Source organism: Rhinolophus sinicus, chromosome 8 (genome assembly GCF_057876585.1).
Source record: "Rhinolophus sinicus isolate RSI-liver-muscle chromosome 8, RSI-T2T, whole genome shotgun sequence".
In the NCBI taxonomy this organism is placed as follows: Eukaryota; Metazoa; Chordata; class Mammalia; order Chiroptera; family Rhinolophidae; genus Rhinolophus; species Rhinolophus sinicus.
This window is the reverse complement of record NC_142508.1, coordinates 29,942,367-29,959,949: the sequence shown is the minus strand read 5'-3', so window position 1 is coordinate 29,959,949 and position 17,583 is coordinate 29,942,367. Positions and strand designations below refer to the sequence as shown.

Genomic DNA, 17,583 nt, shown 5'->3' with positions numbered 1-17,583 from the left:
GTGCTAGCACAAAGTAGACAACATTAAAAAATATTTATTACATGAGAAAAGTAAGTTAAATATATATTTTTCTCTGGATGATTTGTTTTATGAATGAAATAGGCACTATTACATAATTTTTAAATGAGATTAACACAGACATTTCGAATAAACAATAACTGAAGTGAACTATAAACCTAAGGTTATCGTAAATCTATTGTCCATGCAGAAAAATAATGCTTTGTTTTCTGGGAATTCATTTTAAAATTCAGTTGATATACATTCATTCTTATAATTTTACCACTTTGAGAAAATTGGGCAGCAGTATTTCATTTTCTGATGTTTTTAATATTACAGTCTATACTATGAGAAAATAAACCTTGTCCAAAGTTAATATAATGCTAGAATACCCTGAATCACCTATCAAAATTTAGGTTTTTAAAACTTTTAAGTTGTTTTCAAATTTTAAATGATAGAAAAGTGTTCACTATTGCTTGAATCCAAATATGAATATTTACCTGAAGAAATGTCTATACTATAATTTATTAATGATGAGTCATGTTAACACTCATATTTTACTGTAGTAATGTTTAAGGCTTTACTTTTAAAAATTTGAAACAGAAAATTTAAAGGTATGTCAAAGAAAAACATTTTGATTAAAAAAAGATGAAATAAACCTAGGGAAAGTGAAACACGGGGGGAGAAGTTGTTTAAAAGATATCATCTGTGTTAAAGCACTTCTATGTTGGTAAATTATACACAGCATTGCATAAATTTGAGTGTCAATACATTGAAAACCAAAAATGTTAGTTTACAAAAACACTCACCTACAACACCATTCAATACGACCTTCGCCCTCACAAGTTTTTGCCCAATGATTATCTGCCAAATTTTTCATTGCAACAGCATATTCACAAAGTGTTTCCTCATCCTCACAATGTTCTCGCCAGATCTTATCAAAATCTCCCACTAAAAACAAGAAAAAAAATGAATTAAGTTAACTTTACTTAAAACTATGTCAGGGTCTTAAAAGTTTCAGCATAATCTAAAATTATTTAAAGATGAGTATAAGCAAAATTATAATTTTAAAAGGTCCCACATGCAAATAGATGCATCATTTTAGCCATGATGACCTGATAATCAAATAAATTTTACCATTTTAAACACATGGATTTGTGAAACTGAATAAAGCTAATAAATGTTAGTAGACATACACAATTTATCAGCTTATAAACCAAAAACGTACTGGTAGGAAACAAGTATGGCTGGACATTAAATCAGTCATCACACTTAATTATGAAATCTGAAACATCAATGTGATAATGTGTAATAAAAAGAGCTATGGCCAAATGAATGCCCTTAACATAATTGTAAGGGTTAAAGAGCAAACAAAGATTATCAAGGTGGCTTCATTCAATGTCTTTAGACAAAAGATTTAGTTAAGTTGTCATGCCTCATATTCAAATGCTGGCAAATTTTGGTGACAGAATAAACATAAATAACCAAATTTGGAGTTGATAATTATACTCAAATTCTTTCCTCAGGTGAGACTATTAGATTCTAGTATTTAAGAGTTTTTTGTGTGTTTTTTTAAACAAAACTTGAATTATAATAGTTTAACTATAACAACTCATATCTATTCAAAATGTGAAAACAGCTGGTTATTTTAAGCACACAGTCCAATAAGTACTGAGTTGAAAACCAAACTAACAGCCTTCTAGTTGACCAAATCAAGAAAGAACAATAAGGATACAAACAAGCCTTCACACACACTGGTGAGTATGTATCAGTCTCAATCTTGGCCTGAATCCTGATTTTAAACCCAAAAGGGATAAAAAGTTTTCTCTTTTGGGGGGTATGTTCTTATACAACAAAATTTTCATTAATCATTAATATTTGTGTAGTGACAGGGCTCTCTAAAAACAAGCAGGCAAACAAAATTTTTCTAAATTCTCCAAGAAAAACTCCTCAGTTTCAGCAACATCTTTCAGATGCAGTTATCAGTCTCTAAATAGAACAAGAAGTAAAGCCTTTGAAGCAATGTTTTGATTAATGATACTTTAATAAATCTATAATGGTTTATAACACTATTCCTGACTTTACTCATCCAATTTGATACCAAATGGTTCATTGAGGTATAGTATCATTTTAAAGGTGCTTTATCTTTTGTTGAGATAGGTGTCTTCAACTCTAAAAGGCCCTTTGTTTGAACTTGTTTCACTGCCCTATATAATGTACATATTACAAATAAATACATAAATTTACTACATTTCCTGGTAACAGGAGTCATTCAAACAAAAGTTCTATGATGCAATATGGTTGGAAAAAGCTATGTTTAACATATTTCCTTTCAGTAAGACTCCTTAGTTTAGATTCTACAGAAGGTACAACTTAAGACATGGACCTGGGTGCAAGTAGTTTATGTGGAAGAGAATCCTAGGAAACAAAGAGGGAGTGGGAAAACAAACCAAGGAAGGACAAAAGGCTAATACAAGGGTGCATTATTGAGGTTGCTGCTGCAGACAACAGAATTTTTTACCTAAAGGATGGGAGGCTGAAACATTCATCAGTTAGCATCCCCCATTAACCAAGGGTTGTTAACAACTTGTACTTCCAGTCTGTACTTAGGCACTGAGTAAGGAGACATCCTCAGTGGGCTCCAATAGTGTTGAATAAAGGCAGAAAGCAGGAAAGAAAGCAGCATATATTTAAGGTGGAACTCTGTCTGGGCTGCGTGGCTCTGGGCTCCCAGCATCTGTCCACCACAGCTGAGGACCAAGGTTATGTTACATGGGCCACCACAGGCGTCCATCACTGTATGTCATTGTATAATGTGAAACGCAGTTTACTTTAGGATTATTCTACTAGCTATTAGTTGCAACAACTATATATACAGAAACCAGGTGCCCTTCAGCTTTTTAGAAGACCTCTAGTTTTTCACCCTTAACAAAGTTCTCTTTAAATACTGCCAATTTCTTATGGAGTTTTAAGGCTTACTATCTTTTCCAATGAAGTTTTGAGGAAGGATTCAAATTGTGTCTGTAAGCCTATTCAACTCAAAATGATGGCAGACAACTTCAACTTAATGTTTTCACTAACATTTAAGGGTCTCCAGACTCTCTCCAAGTATGCTGATACTAAAATTGATGTGTGATTAGTTAGTGTAGCACCTTTAAATAATATATGATTGAGACTAAACAATACAATTGTATATACTTTTCATTCTTTCAACAAATTTCCTGAAAAAATATTCTGTCAAACACTACATAAAATAATAAAGTTAATGAGCAAGTACCTGCATCAACAGAAGGGAAGATGATGTAATAAAATGTGGCAGATGCTATAATAGAGCTATGAACCTGCTATGTTCCCTATGTTCCATGTAAGGCACTCTAGATCCAGAACTTTTAAATCATGTATTTATTCGACAAAAATGTATCAAATCTGACTACTAGGTATACACTATGTTAAATGTCTGTGGTATCAAAGTTGAACAAAAAACATAGCATTCAGTTATGAGAAAATTCCACTTTCCAGAATACCCTTGAAAACTTTATTAAAGTATTTTTAAAGTAATAAAGTTATTAAAAATTGAATGGGAACATTCATTTTTTTTTTTCCGTAACAGCCCGTTATTCGTTTTACAGTGTTCGAAATAAATGGTATTTACCCTTTAAACAAAGCATTTTCAAAATAACTTATGATTTGGGCTCTAAAAGCCAAAAAAAGTTAAATAGTATCCAGCATATATATTCAGAACCCTTCTGCTAACTTGGCCAAACTGTATGCGAACTTATCCTAGAAAAAGTGCCACAAACCTCATATCACTACGGTCACCTTTCAAGTACTCCCCTTAGGAAGCTATGCACTTACGCCAGTGCCAAGTCTACCCTTCAAAGCAGTTTTGGAACTCTTTTTCTAGAATGGCCATCAGAAGTGTCATCGTATTACCCTTGATGTCCTGAATGTCATCAAAATGTCTTCCTTTCAATATTTCCTTTATCTTTGGGTAAACAAAGAAGTCATTGGGGGCCAGATCAGGCGAGTTGGGAGGGTGCTCCAATACAGTTATTTGTTTACTGGCTAAAAACTCCCTCACAGACAGCGCCATGTGAGCTGGTGCATTGTCGTGAAGCAAGAGCCATGAATTGTTGGCGAAAAGTTCAGGTTGTCTAAGTTTTTCATGCAGCCTTTTCAGCACTTCCAAATAAACTTGGTTAACTGTACAGTTGGTACAAATTCATAATGAATAAACCCTCTGATAGCAAAAAAAGGTTAGCAACATTGTTACAAGAAGTTCGCAAACTTAATTGGCAGACCTCATGTACACACACGCATATGTTAAAAATCGACTCTAAGGATGATTGTTATCATTTAGTTATTAAATCAACCAAGTTTTAAAGGATTGTCTTATTTGAAAAATACTTTTACATTATCGAAAGGCAAATTAAGAACTAAGAACTTCTTGAGATCTGCATCAAAGATCTAGTCAACAGAATAAGAAATGCTGAAGTAGTCAATTTCAACCAATCAGAGCACTCAATCATTAAAAATTAGCGTCATGATGATTTTAATATATTGGCATTTGTGATGATTCAACATCATTCTGATTAATAATTTATTTTCTTACTTTTTATAGGCATCCTATAAAAACACAAATGTATCTTAAACTAAAAAAAAGAGAGAGAAAGAGAGGGGGAAGTGAGGGAAGAGGAACATCTCCAATGAGTATGAGTACATGTGTACATTTCACTTTGCCCAAATAGAGAGAATTCCAAAATTATTTTTAGAAAGCAAAGTTAAAAATATGTGTCTTGTAGCCTAACTTGAAAATAGCTAATAAACATTTTATGGCCAAACTAAAATAATAAATTCAGAGAAATCAGTAATCATTTGTTCAAATACAGTTTTAAGATCAGCTTAAAGCTCTACCTTGTCTAAAAGATAAAGTCATCTGATTGTCTTATAAAATTCTAGAACAAAGTCTACTTTAATATGACTTCTATTTATTACATACTCTTTATATTTGAATTTGTTATGACATTAATTAAAAAAACTAATTAATAATTTAAAACACAAGTAATGCCAATTTAAAGTTGCCAAACAGTTCAATATGAAATCAATGAACTAAATTATTCTAAAGCTTGGCCCTAATATCAAGATATAATAATGGTATAATTATTTTTAAATTCACCTTCACAAACAATAAATATGAGCTACTTTCTATGAAAAAACAATAACTAGGAAGACATTAATAGCACAATCATTAATGCAAGACAGATTTCCATTTTTAGTAATTTTGTGAATAGTTTAATATATTATTACTTTGATAACAACTGTCTTTGTAACAACCAAATATAATGAAATAAGGAGTTATTCATCTTTGCTCTTAATAACCTCAAGGAAAGCTGTATTACAAATCCAAACTCAAATGAACCAATGGAATCCCTAAACTTTTTAGAGGTGATATTTTTTTCCTTTATGAATTAACTTCTCTCCTGTCACCTGGTAGAGCAATTTTCTTTCCGTCAAAACATAACTGAATTCACATATTCCTCAAGAGGGTTTGTTTATCTGCCTCCCACTTGCTTATCTTACAATTTCCCCATATGTGTGCATCTGCCATGCTTATAGTACACTGTCACTTACTTACATATACTGTCTGTTAAACCCCGGTATGATTTTCCCATTAGAAAGTATAAACTGAAAGGCAAAGACTACTTTTGATTTGTAACTTGTATAAGCTGTATCAGTTAATCATGGAGCCCGTTATGGGGAAGAAAGTATTTTATATTTTCACCATGGTGAAAAAATACAGGAAACACCAAAATTATAAACAAATGATATCAGTTACTAGAGTTAAATTCAAACTACAGTTGATAACTGTCAACAGATAACAGTGATAAAAATGCAGTAAAATTTGAATACTTCAAAATTGTGTTCTCAAAATAAGAGTCACAATGTTTAGAAAAGCAGTAGATTCAAAGTCAATTTTCTAGAGAGTCTTCACTATTTTAAGATGATTTATAATTTTTTTTCACTTCATGTTACTGTAAAAGAAAAACTTGTAGCTGGAAATGCAGTCACTCCATTAAGTTCTTTAATAATAGCACACAGGTCTTTTTGGAAAATCTATATGCTTAAGGTAAAATTATTGGTAACAACACAAAATAAATAAGGAGTTATTTATACGTGGAAAAATAAATAGGGGGTGCCAAAGTTCATGTTTTCACATGTCAGGACCATTTGATATTTCAAGTATATTAGAAACACTAATTTTCTCAGTAATTCTATCCTATTTTTCATTTTAAAAAGATATAAAGCACAGAAAATAAGAAACTCAGTAAGTGTAAATGTGAGGCCAATTTAAGATAATAGCCTGTCATTATTCTTGGTGGTTTAGAGTCGTGAGTCATGACACCAAAGATTAACATTGCATTACTGTGGTTCTTAAATGGCATACAATGCATAAAGAGAAGGTATCACATAATTCCATGTACATAAAACTCTAAAAAATGAAGAAAAATCTATAGTAACAAGAGACTGGTGGGATGAGGAGTAGAGAGAGACTGATTGCAAAGGAGCATGAGGAAATTTGGGGGGCAATAGAAATGTTCTATATCTTGATTTTGGTAATGGTTTCAAAGGAGTATACATCTATAAAACTCATTGAATTATACACTTTAACTGGGTGCAGTTTACTGTACATAAATTATACCTCAATAAATTTAATTTAAACAAATGCCATGAGCACAGTAAAAGTTACAAAATAAAAACTAACTGTATTTCATTAAATCTGAGTCATCAAATTCTCTTAAAAAAACTCAAAAACAAAGATTTACCTTGAGTATCACAAACAAGTCTTGAACTTTTAGAAATTCAGAACAATTTATTTGAATTTTACTCAGGTATATTATCAAATATGGACTATAAGATACATTATCTATAGATGACCACATTACCAAATTCAAGTTCAAAGAATCTTTAAAGGTCATGAGTTAAACAGAGAAACTCATGACCAAGTGGAAACAAGTTCAGTAGCTATTTCAAGACATTAAAACAAAGTGTTCAGGACTAGGCTGTCTCATAAACATAGTTAAACTATACACAGGCTAGCCTTCTCAGCATTCTTGAGCACCTAATACAGTGGCACACCTCAAGGTGGGATAAAACATCCAAGGCATTTGGTGTTGAAGCAGCTCCTGAGACTCAAACAAAGAAATTACCTGAAAACCTGTATCTTACAACATGCTACGACTAGTCCTTTCTCCGAGGGCAAAAAACCCAATACTATAATGTACTAAAGAGGTCAGACCTTTTATATAAAAACTTAGAAATGTAAGAAGCAAAAGCAGGCAAAAAAAAAGTTACAGCCATTCTAATACTGAAGAGGCTATAGTTGAGGTAGAAATTCCAGGGACCGCTCAATCTTCGATGTTATAGTACTTAAATGTTATAGTCCAGACAGTACAACTACAGATACACCTCTATTATTTTTAATTATATATTTAACAAACTTAATGCTTCCTATGTGCCAGATGCTGTTTTAAGTACTTTACAAATATTAATTCATTTAATTCTAATACTAACCCATTAAGGCAGATATTTTACTTTACAGATAAGGAAATTGAGATACAGAGATTAAGTCACCTCCTCAAGAGTACACATCTAACCTGGCTGTCAAGTGTCAAAGTCCATGCTTCTAACTACTAGACCACCTTACCTCGCTTTATGAGTTTTTAATTAATGAACTTTCATGGATCTGAACAAAGCTTTGCTCTAGCGCGAAGTCTGATTCTACTAGCCACAAACAAGTAGTCTTTGTCAGTCAAAGGCAGTTATTTAATCGCTACAACTGTATTATTTGTTAGATTTCTGGCAGTAATTTCAACTCGGGCTGCACACTGGTATCACCCAGAAGTTTCATTTAATTGGTCTGCAGTGGCAACTGGTGATTTATTTCAGTACTCCCCAGAAGAATGCACTGTGCTTCCATGGCTCAAAATCATAGGTCTATGGCAAGGTTGTAAACTCAAATGCCTAATGAAATAATGTACAGAACAGTGAGATGAGGGGCAACTGGAAGAGTCAAATTTCCATGAATAAAACTTAATATAAACACAATTTGGCCCACGGTGTGTCTTCTGTGTTTGGAGCACTCTGTTATGAACATATTTATGATAAAAAAAATAGTTAATCCACAATGTAAAACTGAATACATTCTGTACAAGAAATAGAATTTTAAAAAGTCAATCAATGGCATCAACTTCTGCTATTCCTTTGTGAAGCAACTTTACCAATATATGTAGGACCACACAGATCGTTTGTTTAGTGCAAACAAAAGATTTATGAACAAGCTTCTGGGACTTAATTTCTGTATAAATAGGAACAGGAATTTCTACAAAGTAGAGGAATTTCTGGGAATTCCGGAAATGGGAATAAGTGATGAGCAGATGCGCCTCTAAAAGCTGGGAAGCAACCATCTATTTTGAAATAACCCTTGCAATGGGCATCAGTATATCTACACTTAAAGCACAATAAATTAGTACAGTTTAGATCAGTGGATCTCATGTGTTTGGATTTTCCAACTAGTAGTATACAAATTTCACCTCCAAAGTTTAGGAGATTGATATTGGGGTTGCAAAATTTTTATCTGTGACGTTAGAGTATATAAATATAAGTAAATATACAAACATAAAATATTACTACCATCTTCTAATACCAACACACACAGAAACACACATTATACCATTGCAACACTGCAATATCCTTATCAGTTCTCATTTTTCATTGGCAAAATTTTATTGTTTTTAAAAATCTTTGGCTGACACTGGTACGTGGGAACAAATAGGTAAGGAAGGGGGAGTGGCAGATAAGGAGAGGAGAAATAGAATTCACAGCATACAGTAAAACAAGTTGATTCAACACATATTTACCGAATATATGTTAAAGGCGAAGTACTTTTCAGTATCTAGTCTCCATTATTTACAGTTTTATTTATAGAAAATAGAATGATGTTCACAATGATAATCTGGGTTATTTTTAAAGGGCTATAAATCTAATGTACTCAATTTAAGAAGATATGACCATACATTCATTACAAAAAAATATATATATCCGAAAGTTAAAATTTAAAAGTTAGGAATATTAAAAGATGAGACTCAACTATCTAGAAATATCTGTATTTGCTTCTTTCTTTATATGTGTGTGTGTTTATGTGTCCTAAATCTAAGAGGCATGGTGTTAGGTACTAGGGATGCAAAGATAAAAGGCAGAGTCCTACTCAAAGAACTAAACTTTAGTGGGAAAGATAGACAAGTGAACTGGTTACGTGATAAATACAAGGCAAGCACGACTGTGCTATGGGAGCAGAAGGTAGAAAGAGGAGCACTTACTAATGTAAAATTAGACACTACTGGTGTCTTTCAAGGATTTGTCCTCTGTGATACATTATTATCACTCCATTGGTCAGTTCATCTGCCCTCAAAGGTTCAACTTCCACAGAGAGGGCTTCCAATCTTACACTTCCCAGGTTCCAAACTAAATCATTACTACTATACCTAGAATAAGCCAATTTGTCCATCTCCTCTCTTCTCCCTGTACCCATCCCAAGACACACATTTCCAAACTGGATGGTAATGGCTACTTATACTTCCCCAGACAAGAAATCTTGGCATTATCTGATTCTTACGCTTTACTTTCAATAAAACAGCTCATTCTGACCTTCAAAAAGTCTTTATCTTTCTCCGTTTTCATGATCATTACTATTATTTATGCTAGTAATTCTACATCAAGTTAATATCAGTCTCCTAGCTGATCGCCTTTCTTCGAGATTCCTTCTCTAATATCTAGTTCAGTGTTCTTCAACCCCTTTGTCCATTGTATAATCTATGAAGCTTTTATGTAATAGAGATGTCTGTGTTCCACAAAGTTCTAGAGATGATACTAATGTGGAATTAAGGCTAAGATCCACTACATTTGTTGTTACTTTTTCCACAAAACAATCAAAGGATCTATACCAATACTTTTGATTTTTATTCTATCTTTTGAAATGTAAAAAACCCCCTAAAAAGATACCTTACTACAAAGATGACTAAAATAACAAAATCAAGTAGCTATTATTATACTGTGTGCCCTCACTGACTTGACTGCTTATCAGTCACTATTCCCTTTATCTTTTAGTGTTACTGATTATTAAATCCTTTTCATTTTTTTACCCTGATAGAATGGCAGTTGTAACTCTCCTAGGACAAAGTTAACAAACCTTTCTGCAGACAGTCTTTACCTTCCCAATTTTGCTGATTGAGCAAAAATTCCAGCACAAAAAGCAGCACTTTTTGATTCTAGATCAGAATGAGTGTGACTGGGAAAAACATGTAAAGAAATAAGAGTAAAATCTCACTTGAAAAAAAAGTAGAACAAAAAGAACCTGTTCAAAGTCTTGGGATCATGGACTTCGTCAGTATTTTAAAGTAGTATTGAAGGCCACCGAAAGAAAAAGAATTAAGGAAATTTCAATTATAAACAGTCTGTTATCCTAATTTTAAAAACAATTTCAAAACTTTGTTTTAGGAAAAACACTAACATTACATTCATTCCTTCATTTTTAGACCTTTTGGTTTTAGTTTAATTAAAATTCTCTAATTCAAAAGTTTTTCCCTTCCCCCCAACAATTGTCTTATTTTAGGTGTTTGCTAAAGAATAATCAATCACAAATGTATTTTTCAGCTTATCCTAAACTTTTCAAATTCACCATTTATCTCAAACTGAACAAGAAGTGGAATAATCAATGAGAATTAAACATCTAAACTTGGCGATTTAGTTGTTCAGTCTTAAAATGCTGCTCATAATTGTTAATCTTTGTAACACAATTTTTTCTGGATTTAGCCTACAGAGCCAAGCCATCCTGTGTTCTCATTTTCTGGTTCAGTATCAGTAATCTGTCTTGTTTATTTTTACTACTTTTATATTATCATTGCTATAAATAATGTGAAATTTTTTTATCTAGAAAGTAAAAATAAAGATCACCCATAATCCATGATCTTGAGAATACCACTGTTAACAGGTTAATAATGTGTATTTTTGTTTCTCTCTGATTAACTTATAAACTGCATGGGTTTATGTGATGAAATGTTTTAATCAATTCTGATATATAAAATAAATTCAGAGAATGAATAAACTGATGAAATTTGCTAAAGCAAAGACAGTCACAAGATAGGTTAAAAAATCAAAACTAAATTGAAAGAAGATCATACTTTTATTCCTAAAAACCACAGCCTTTATATGTTCTTGGAATTTTTACATGATTTAAATTTGGAGAAAGAGATGACAAACAAAATAACAATCATTCTAGTAACGGGATTATGTGACTAGGATTACAGAAAAAAACCATACAAAGACAACTGAAAATACACATGGCTCTACTTCAGCTCTGAATTAGATACAGAGAGCAAAACTGTTTCTTATTTAAAAGCTGTCTACAACGCATATGATATATTTAAAATATTTTTTGGTTTACACGAAGATTATATTTTTAAAATTCTGTATAGCAAAGACAGAAGACACCTATATCTGCAAGCATATTTCCATTCATATAAATTCAATCTAAAAGACTATCCCTCATCGAGTAAGACAAAGAAACAAAAACTCACAGACACAGTCATCAGTTTAGTGGTTACCAAAGGATAAGGGGAGAGGGGGTTGGTAGGAGAGGATAAAGGGGGTCAAAAATATGGTGATGAAAGGAGAAATGACCCTGGGTGGTGAATACACAATGCAATATGTAGATATTGTATTACAGAATTGTACACTTGAAACCTATGTAATTTTACTAACCAATGTCACCCCAATATTTAAAAAAACGAGCATTTAATAAAAATACATAAATAAATGACTGTCCCTTATCTATAAATGGCTGACACCAGAAACATCACTTGTCATCACCACTGCTAAACATTTCCCTACCATTTCCTCTTGGTAACTGCTTCAAATATCAGCACTACCTGGAACACTGACCTTTACCTCTAATTCTCACTTTACCTTATACAAACTGGCAAAGGATCTCTAAGTGGTGACACAGGACAGGCAGTGAAATGGAGTAGAGAATGGGAAAGTGGTAAAAGAAGAGTGCATTAAATGTACTTGCTAGTCTTTACCACTAGTCTATCCACTACCCCACACCCCAAGACTACTCATCAACAAATTATCAGTTGGATAAATGGATTGGTAAGGGTGGAGAGAAATCTTTCTCTACCACAGCAGAAAAATCTTATTTTCATTTTCAGCCCTGTTTCATTTTTTTTTATTAGTGTCAGGTGTACAAAGCAACAGTAACAGACATTTACACCCCTCACAAAGTGATAACCTCCCCCGACCCCCTGCAGTCTACTACCCTCTGACATCTTATATAGCTATTACAATACCATTGACTATCTTCCCTATGCTGTATTCCACATCCTGTGACTATAGAAATATATGTGTAACTAAATATATAAAATTAAATATATGTATGCATATACAGAGGGTGCCAAAAAAAATGTATACACATTTTAAGAAAGGCAAACTATATTAAAATTGTAATACATACCGATAACAAAAGATGAATACAAGTCACATCTAACTTCTGTGGTTACAAGAGGTGCTCAAAGTCGTTACCATCAGCGTCCAGACACTTCTGATTATGGCGAACTACTGCTTGAGCAACATTGACCAAAGTGTCCACTTGTATACATTTTTTTGGCACCGCCTGGTATATTTAATTACAGTTCACATTCAATATTATTCAACTTCAGCTTCAGGTGTATATAGTACATTGGTCAGGCATCTACACAGACTACGAAATGATCCCCCTAAGTCCAGTGTCCATCTGGCACCCTACATACTCTTTACATCAATTTGATTCCCCATGCTGTATTTCATATCCCCATGACTATATTGTGACTACTAATTTGCACTTTCTAATCCCTTCACCTTCTCCCCCTGCTTCATTTTCAATTTCACTACCAGAGATAAGAAAAAACTGTATTTATCCAACCATGCACTCATGATCCAGTTCTTACTCCTGTCCTTACCATCCAGAGAATTTTTTGCCTTTCATCATTCTACCCCAACTTATTTCCTTTCCAAATCTCTCCCCCCAAAACCCACAGCTCACATAGCCTCAGCGCAGCTGATCATTCCTATCCGTTTATATCCTCTTACCTAACACAAGTTCTAGAGCTGCTTCCTATTTCTCATTTTCCCTCCCATTCCAGCATCTGGAGTCACCTAATGGCTTGGAATTAGGAAGAAAAAAACTATTATTCCTACAAAATATGTACAGTGCTAATGATGAACTATCTAAACTTCAAGCAAGTTATTTTAGTATTTTGGGGATTCAGCTCACTTGTGTGAAAAAGGAAGGAACTAGTTTAGGGCACCACTCCAAAATCTGGTTGACAAATTTCCAGTTCCCATAATATGGATTCTGAAAATATACATCTGAAATGGAATGCAGGAATTTTCTAAAAGGCACCCAAGATGAGTCTACTGATCAGCCATGCTTGGGAATCACTGATAAATGCTAAGGTTCCTTCTAGCCTAACATTCCAAGATTCTAAGCTGGAATTTTCACTGCATATTCTTATAGGAATATTGTTATAAAAGGAGTATAGTTTCCAGTTACTGGTATTAGAATTCAGGTATGTTACTGATTAAATAGGCCTCCCTAACCAGACCCAGCACCTAAGCACCATTTATATTATTATTTCATGACCAAAACTGACTTGCAAATGACGTGTAAAAATGTTTGCAGACTGGGGACCAACCATCAGCATTACAATAATACTAAGATCTCAAAGGAGAACACTAAAAATTATTTCTTTGGGATTATTTTGTACATAATCAGTCTTTTTCACAGATGGCTTTTTCACTGATTTTTGTCAAATCACAACTAAGATTTGCCCTACATGTGAGAAAAAAGGTACGAAGGCATGCTCATTAGGATCTTTTACTTTTGTTAGTTCACTGACTGGGCTTTGTATATTGCTGGAATAAAGCCTAGAGAATTCTAGATCATTGGTGGAACTCAGGGCATTAAAATGCCTAAAGAACAGTCTCATTCAAATGTTTACAGACTGCCAGGACTTTACCTGCCTAGAAGCACACTAGATCATTCACTTATGAATTACGTGTATCTATTCTAGCTCTGGTAACTTCCAGCTACCAATTCTCCTTATGAACAAGTGTTTCTTTGGTTAATATTCAGGCTTAAAGACAAGTTTCAACATGTGGGAACTAAACAAGTATAAACAGCACTTGAAGACACGATGATACATTAGCAGTGTGTTAATTAAGTGGAATCTATTAATTTATGAGTAAATAATAAAATTATTTAGAAAGGTAAAAATAGTAACTGAATTAATTACATGCCTCATTTTTTTCTTTAAAAATATGTACTTGCTTAAATTTGTACAATACAGCATGATAAAGTGTCCATTTATTTCTTCATTTCTCTCAACATATAGTGAAAATCTATAGCGAATGCCATTATGTAAGTGCATTCTCTGAATATCAAGAATGATGCAATGGTCGCTATGGTAACTACTCATTCTATTGAATAAATTGTGGGCTGTGGTTTAAAACATTCTTTTAAGAAACAAATTTCAACATCTTAACTATGTCTGGTAAGTCTTCTTCTATTGCTACCTACTAAACAATAACTACAGGTCATCTTTGAGAATACTATTTAAGCAGCTATTTAAATAGCTAGGCGTGAGTTGCCAAGGGAAGAAAACTGAATTTAAAGTTTGAAAAATGAAACACATCAACTATGCTCAAAGGAACAAAGACAGTTTTAACCTTCTTGAGTAACTGAAAAGTGTAAATCAAAAGTAACATGATTTTATGCGTCCGTTCCATCAATTATCATAATTTTGCTTATAATCCTAAATTAAGTATAAGACTAACACTAAAAGACTGCCAATTTTCAGTTTGCAATTAAGCTAAATCCAGACCAAGTAGAGAGTTATCCCTCATTTTGGTCTTTAGAAGAAATTTCTCCTGAGCGTATGCAAAAATGGAATTTTCATTCAGTGTATTATAAAATAGCTCTGTAAAACAGCCTATATTTAAAAGTGCCAAGGATAACTGTAGACCCCAACTATAAACACTCCTTAGGCCAAGCAAAAGCTACTAAGGCTTCCTCCTTTGCTTAAGATCTTCCACAGCAGGGTTCCCAGCGACGGCTGGCTTCTCTGGGGAATCCGTGTCCTTAGGATGCTATTCAAAAGCTAACAGCTATTTTGAGAACCTGTTCCAGATCTCTTCCTCCTCCGCCTAAACAAACACAAGGTCGAGCATCTTAAGTGTGGTGAGGATGGAGACCTCACCACAGGGCAGGGATGGAGACCCTTCCCCTTTGGACACCTGCGGACTTCGCCGCCCTGGATGCCAGTGCGAGGAAGCTCGGGCACCGCCTGGCTAACCCCGTAGGAATGAGGTTCTAGGAAGGCGGTCTGACCCGGCAGCAAATCAAACAGGCTGGTCACGCGTCAGCGAGTGAGGGGGCAACTCAGGATTCTCTTTCAGTCCTTCTTTCTCAGATGGATTTTACCTGCCGTCGTGTTTTACCTTCACGTCTCTCGCAACGAGCGACCTCCACAATCTCCATGAGGGTGTGCGTGTTTGTGTGCGTGAGAATAATCTTGGCACTTAGGGCTGGGGCCTCACTCAAGTTCCTCCACAGGCCTGGAACTCTCCTGAAGGGCCCTCGAAAAAGGGGCGGGAGGAGTGCGCCTGACGCCGACGGAGGACTCGCCCGAGAAGGGAGTGGGAGAGCGGGCCTGGGAGAGCGTCACTGGCAGGGGCTGACGTGCAGCTCTTTCAGGTTGTAATGGTGGCCCCTTGGCGGGAGTGGAGAGGTGACAAGGGGCTGGGGGCGATGCTGCCTCCCCTCCCCCCGCTCAGCTCGCTGTTTACCTTCCCGGTACTTCTTGCGGAGCCGCCGGTGGACGCTCTTCACCACCCCGGACAGCTTCTCCTGCTCCAGCTTCCGCTCCTGCTCCCGGGGCGGCGGAATGCTCGGGAATCCAGCGCCGTGTCCGCGAGCAGCGCTTCGGCCGCCGGTTTCAAGCTCCATATCTCTGCTGCCGCCGCCGCCGCCCCTCGGACCCTGACGAAGGAAGTGGGGAAGGAGGCAGCAGCGGAGGCAGCAGCGGGAGGAGGTAGAAGAGCCGGAGCGACGGCCTGAGGGGGAGCTTACCCAAGCGCACAAGCTGGTTGGTGGACTACCGAGGGCTGGGCGGAAACGGAAAAGGCCGAGAGCCAATAGACGGAGAGCGCCGGGTTGGGGGGGTTCCCACCGGGTTGTTTGGGAAGGCGAGCAGCTGGAGGAGGCGGGGCTTGCAAGCTGAGAGGAGCTGAGGCGGTGGGAGCGCTAAGGCCCACTGCTCCTGCCCCTTCCCCGCTCCTCCCCAGATTCTATGCGCAGGCGCCGTGATGCAGCCTCGGGAGACGGGCTCGGCGCCACGCGCTTGCGCGTCTAAATTCGCTTGGGTTGGACCTCTGATGTCCAGCTTTCTCACGTCTTCCATCCATTCCACCGCCTGCCAGTTACATTATGGCGTGATGAGGTCAGGATCCCCTACCTGAGCCTCCGTTGCATCTTGTCATTTGTTGGTTTCCTTTAGCTGAGTAGCAATGGGAAACGCTTTTGAGATGACTTGGCAACAGTGGAATTTTACACTTTGAGGGATGCTTTCATTGGAGCAAGGAGAAGTCTGGTTTCCATGTACTGGTTAAATCTGGTTTCCCGATTTAACAAACGGGCCGGCAATGGCTAATGTCTACAGTGCCAGTGCCAAGGAAAGACACAGAAAGTAGGGGAGAGGGCCAAGAAGAGCAATAGGAGATGGTGGCAGAGAGGAAAGGAAAGATGGAAACCCCACAACAGATGCCCTCAAGAGCTTTTGTGGTGGGTCGGATATTACAGGAATCCTGTCCTGCTCTAATTCGCATTAGCTTGGGTGACCTCCCAACTTTTAATTTGGTGGAGTGTGCCTAAGTGGGTTTGGCAACCTGTTCCTCCCACAGTACTCTTTTCTCAGGAAGTTCATGGGGAATATGGTTGCTGATTTACGTAGCAGAATGGTGGAACACTGCTCTCCAAAGAGAAGCAGACTGCATGTGGGGGCAGAGCCCCAGAAAGTACTTTCCAGGCTCTCGGCCTCACGTGGAGGAGTGCTGGCTCGGGTAGTAGATGGCCGTCAGCTGTGGCTGATTGGCCTTCGGCTGTAGCCAGTTAACCAATTAGCCGCTAATATAACTGCTGCGGCTACGGAGGAAAGAGAGAGAATGGGGGCTAGCAAGAAGATGGCGGCTGGGCTGGCAAGTGTGGATGGCGGTTTGCGGACAGTGTGGATCCAGCCTCCAGTGAGAGTATAATGCCGCCAGAGAGAATATAGTGATATGACTCCCCTACCTATGGCTCCGTGGGTGTTCCTTTTTGGCCTCACCATATCCTGCGTTCTTGTATGGGGAGCGGGAGCAGAGACCCAGCAGGGCCGCCCCGCACGACAAATGGAGCAGCGAGCAGGGTCCCCTGCACGACACTGCAGTTAGCTCCTG

At 36.5% G+C, this 17,583-nt stretch overlaps 1 protein-coding gene across 1 annotated transcript in view; it reads right to left on the bottom strand.

The window, feature by feature from the left end:
- Positions 1-16,213, bottom strand: part of SAMTOR (S-adenosylmethionine sensor upstream of mTORC1) — a 107,647-nt gene extending 91,434 nt beyond the window's left edge. The window contains exons 1-2 of the mRNA XM_019714252.3: positions 15,937-16,213; positions 807-948 (exon numbers count right to left, since the gene is read on the bottom strand). Coding sequence (XP_019569811.1) covers positions 807-948; positions 15,937-16,096 — 302 coding nt within the window. The 5' untranslated portion in view covers positions 16,097-16,213. The remainder of the gene's footprint in view (positions 1-806; positions 949-15,936) is intronic.
- Between the last annotated feature and the right edge of the window lie 1,370 nt (positions 16,214-17,583).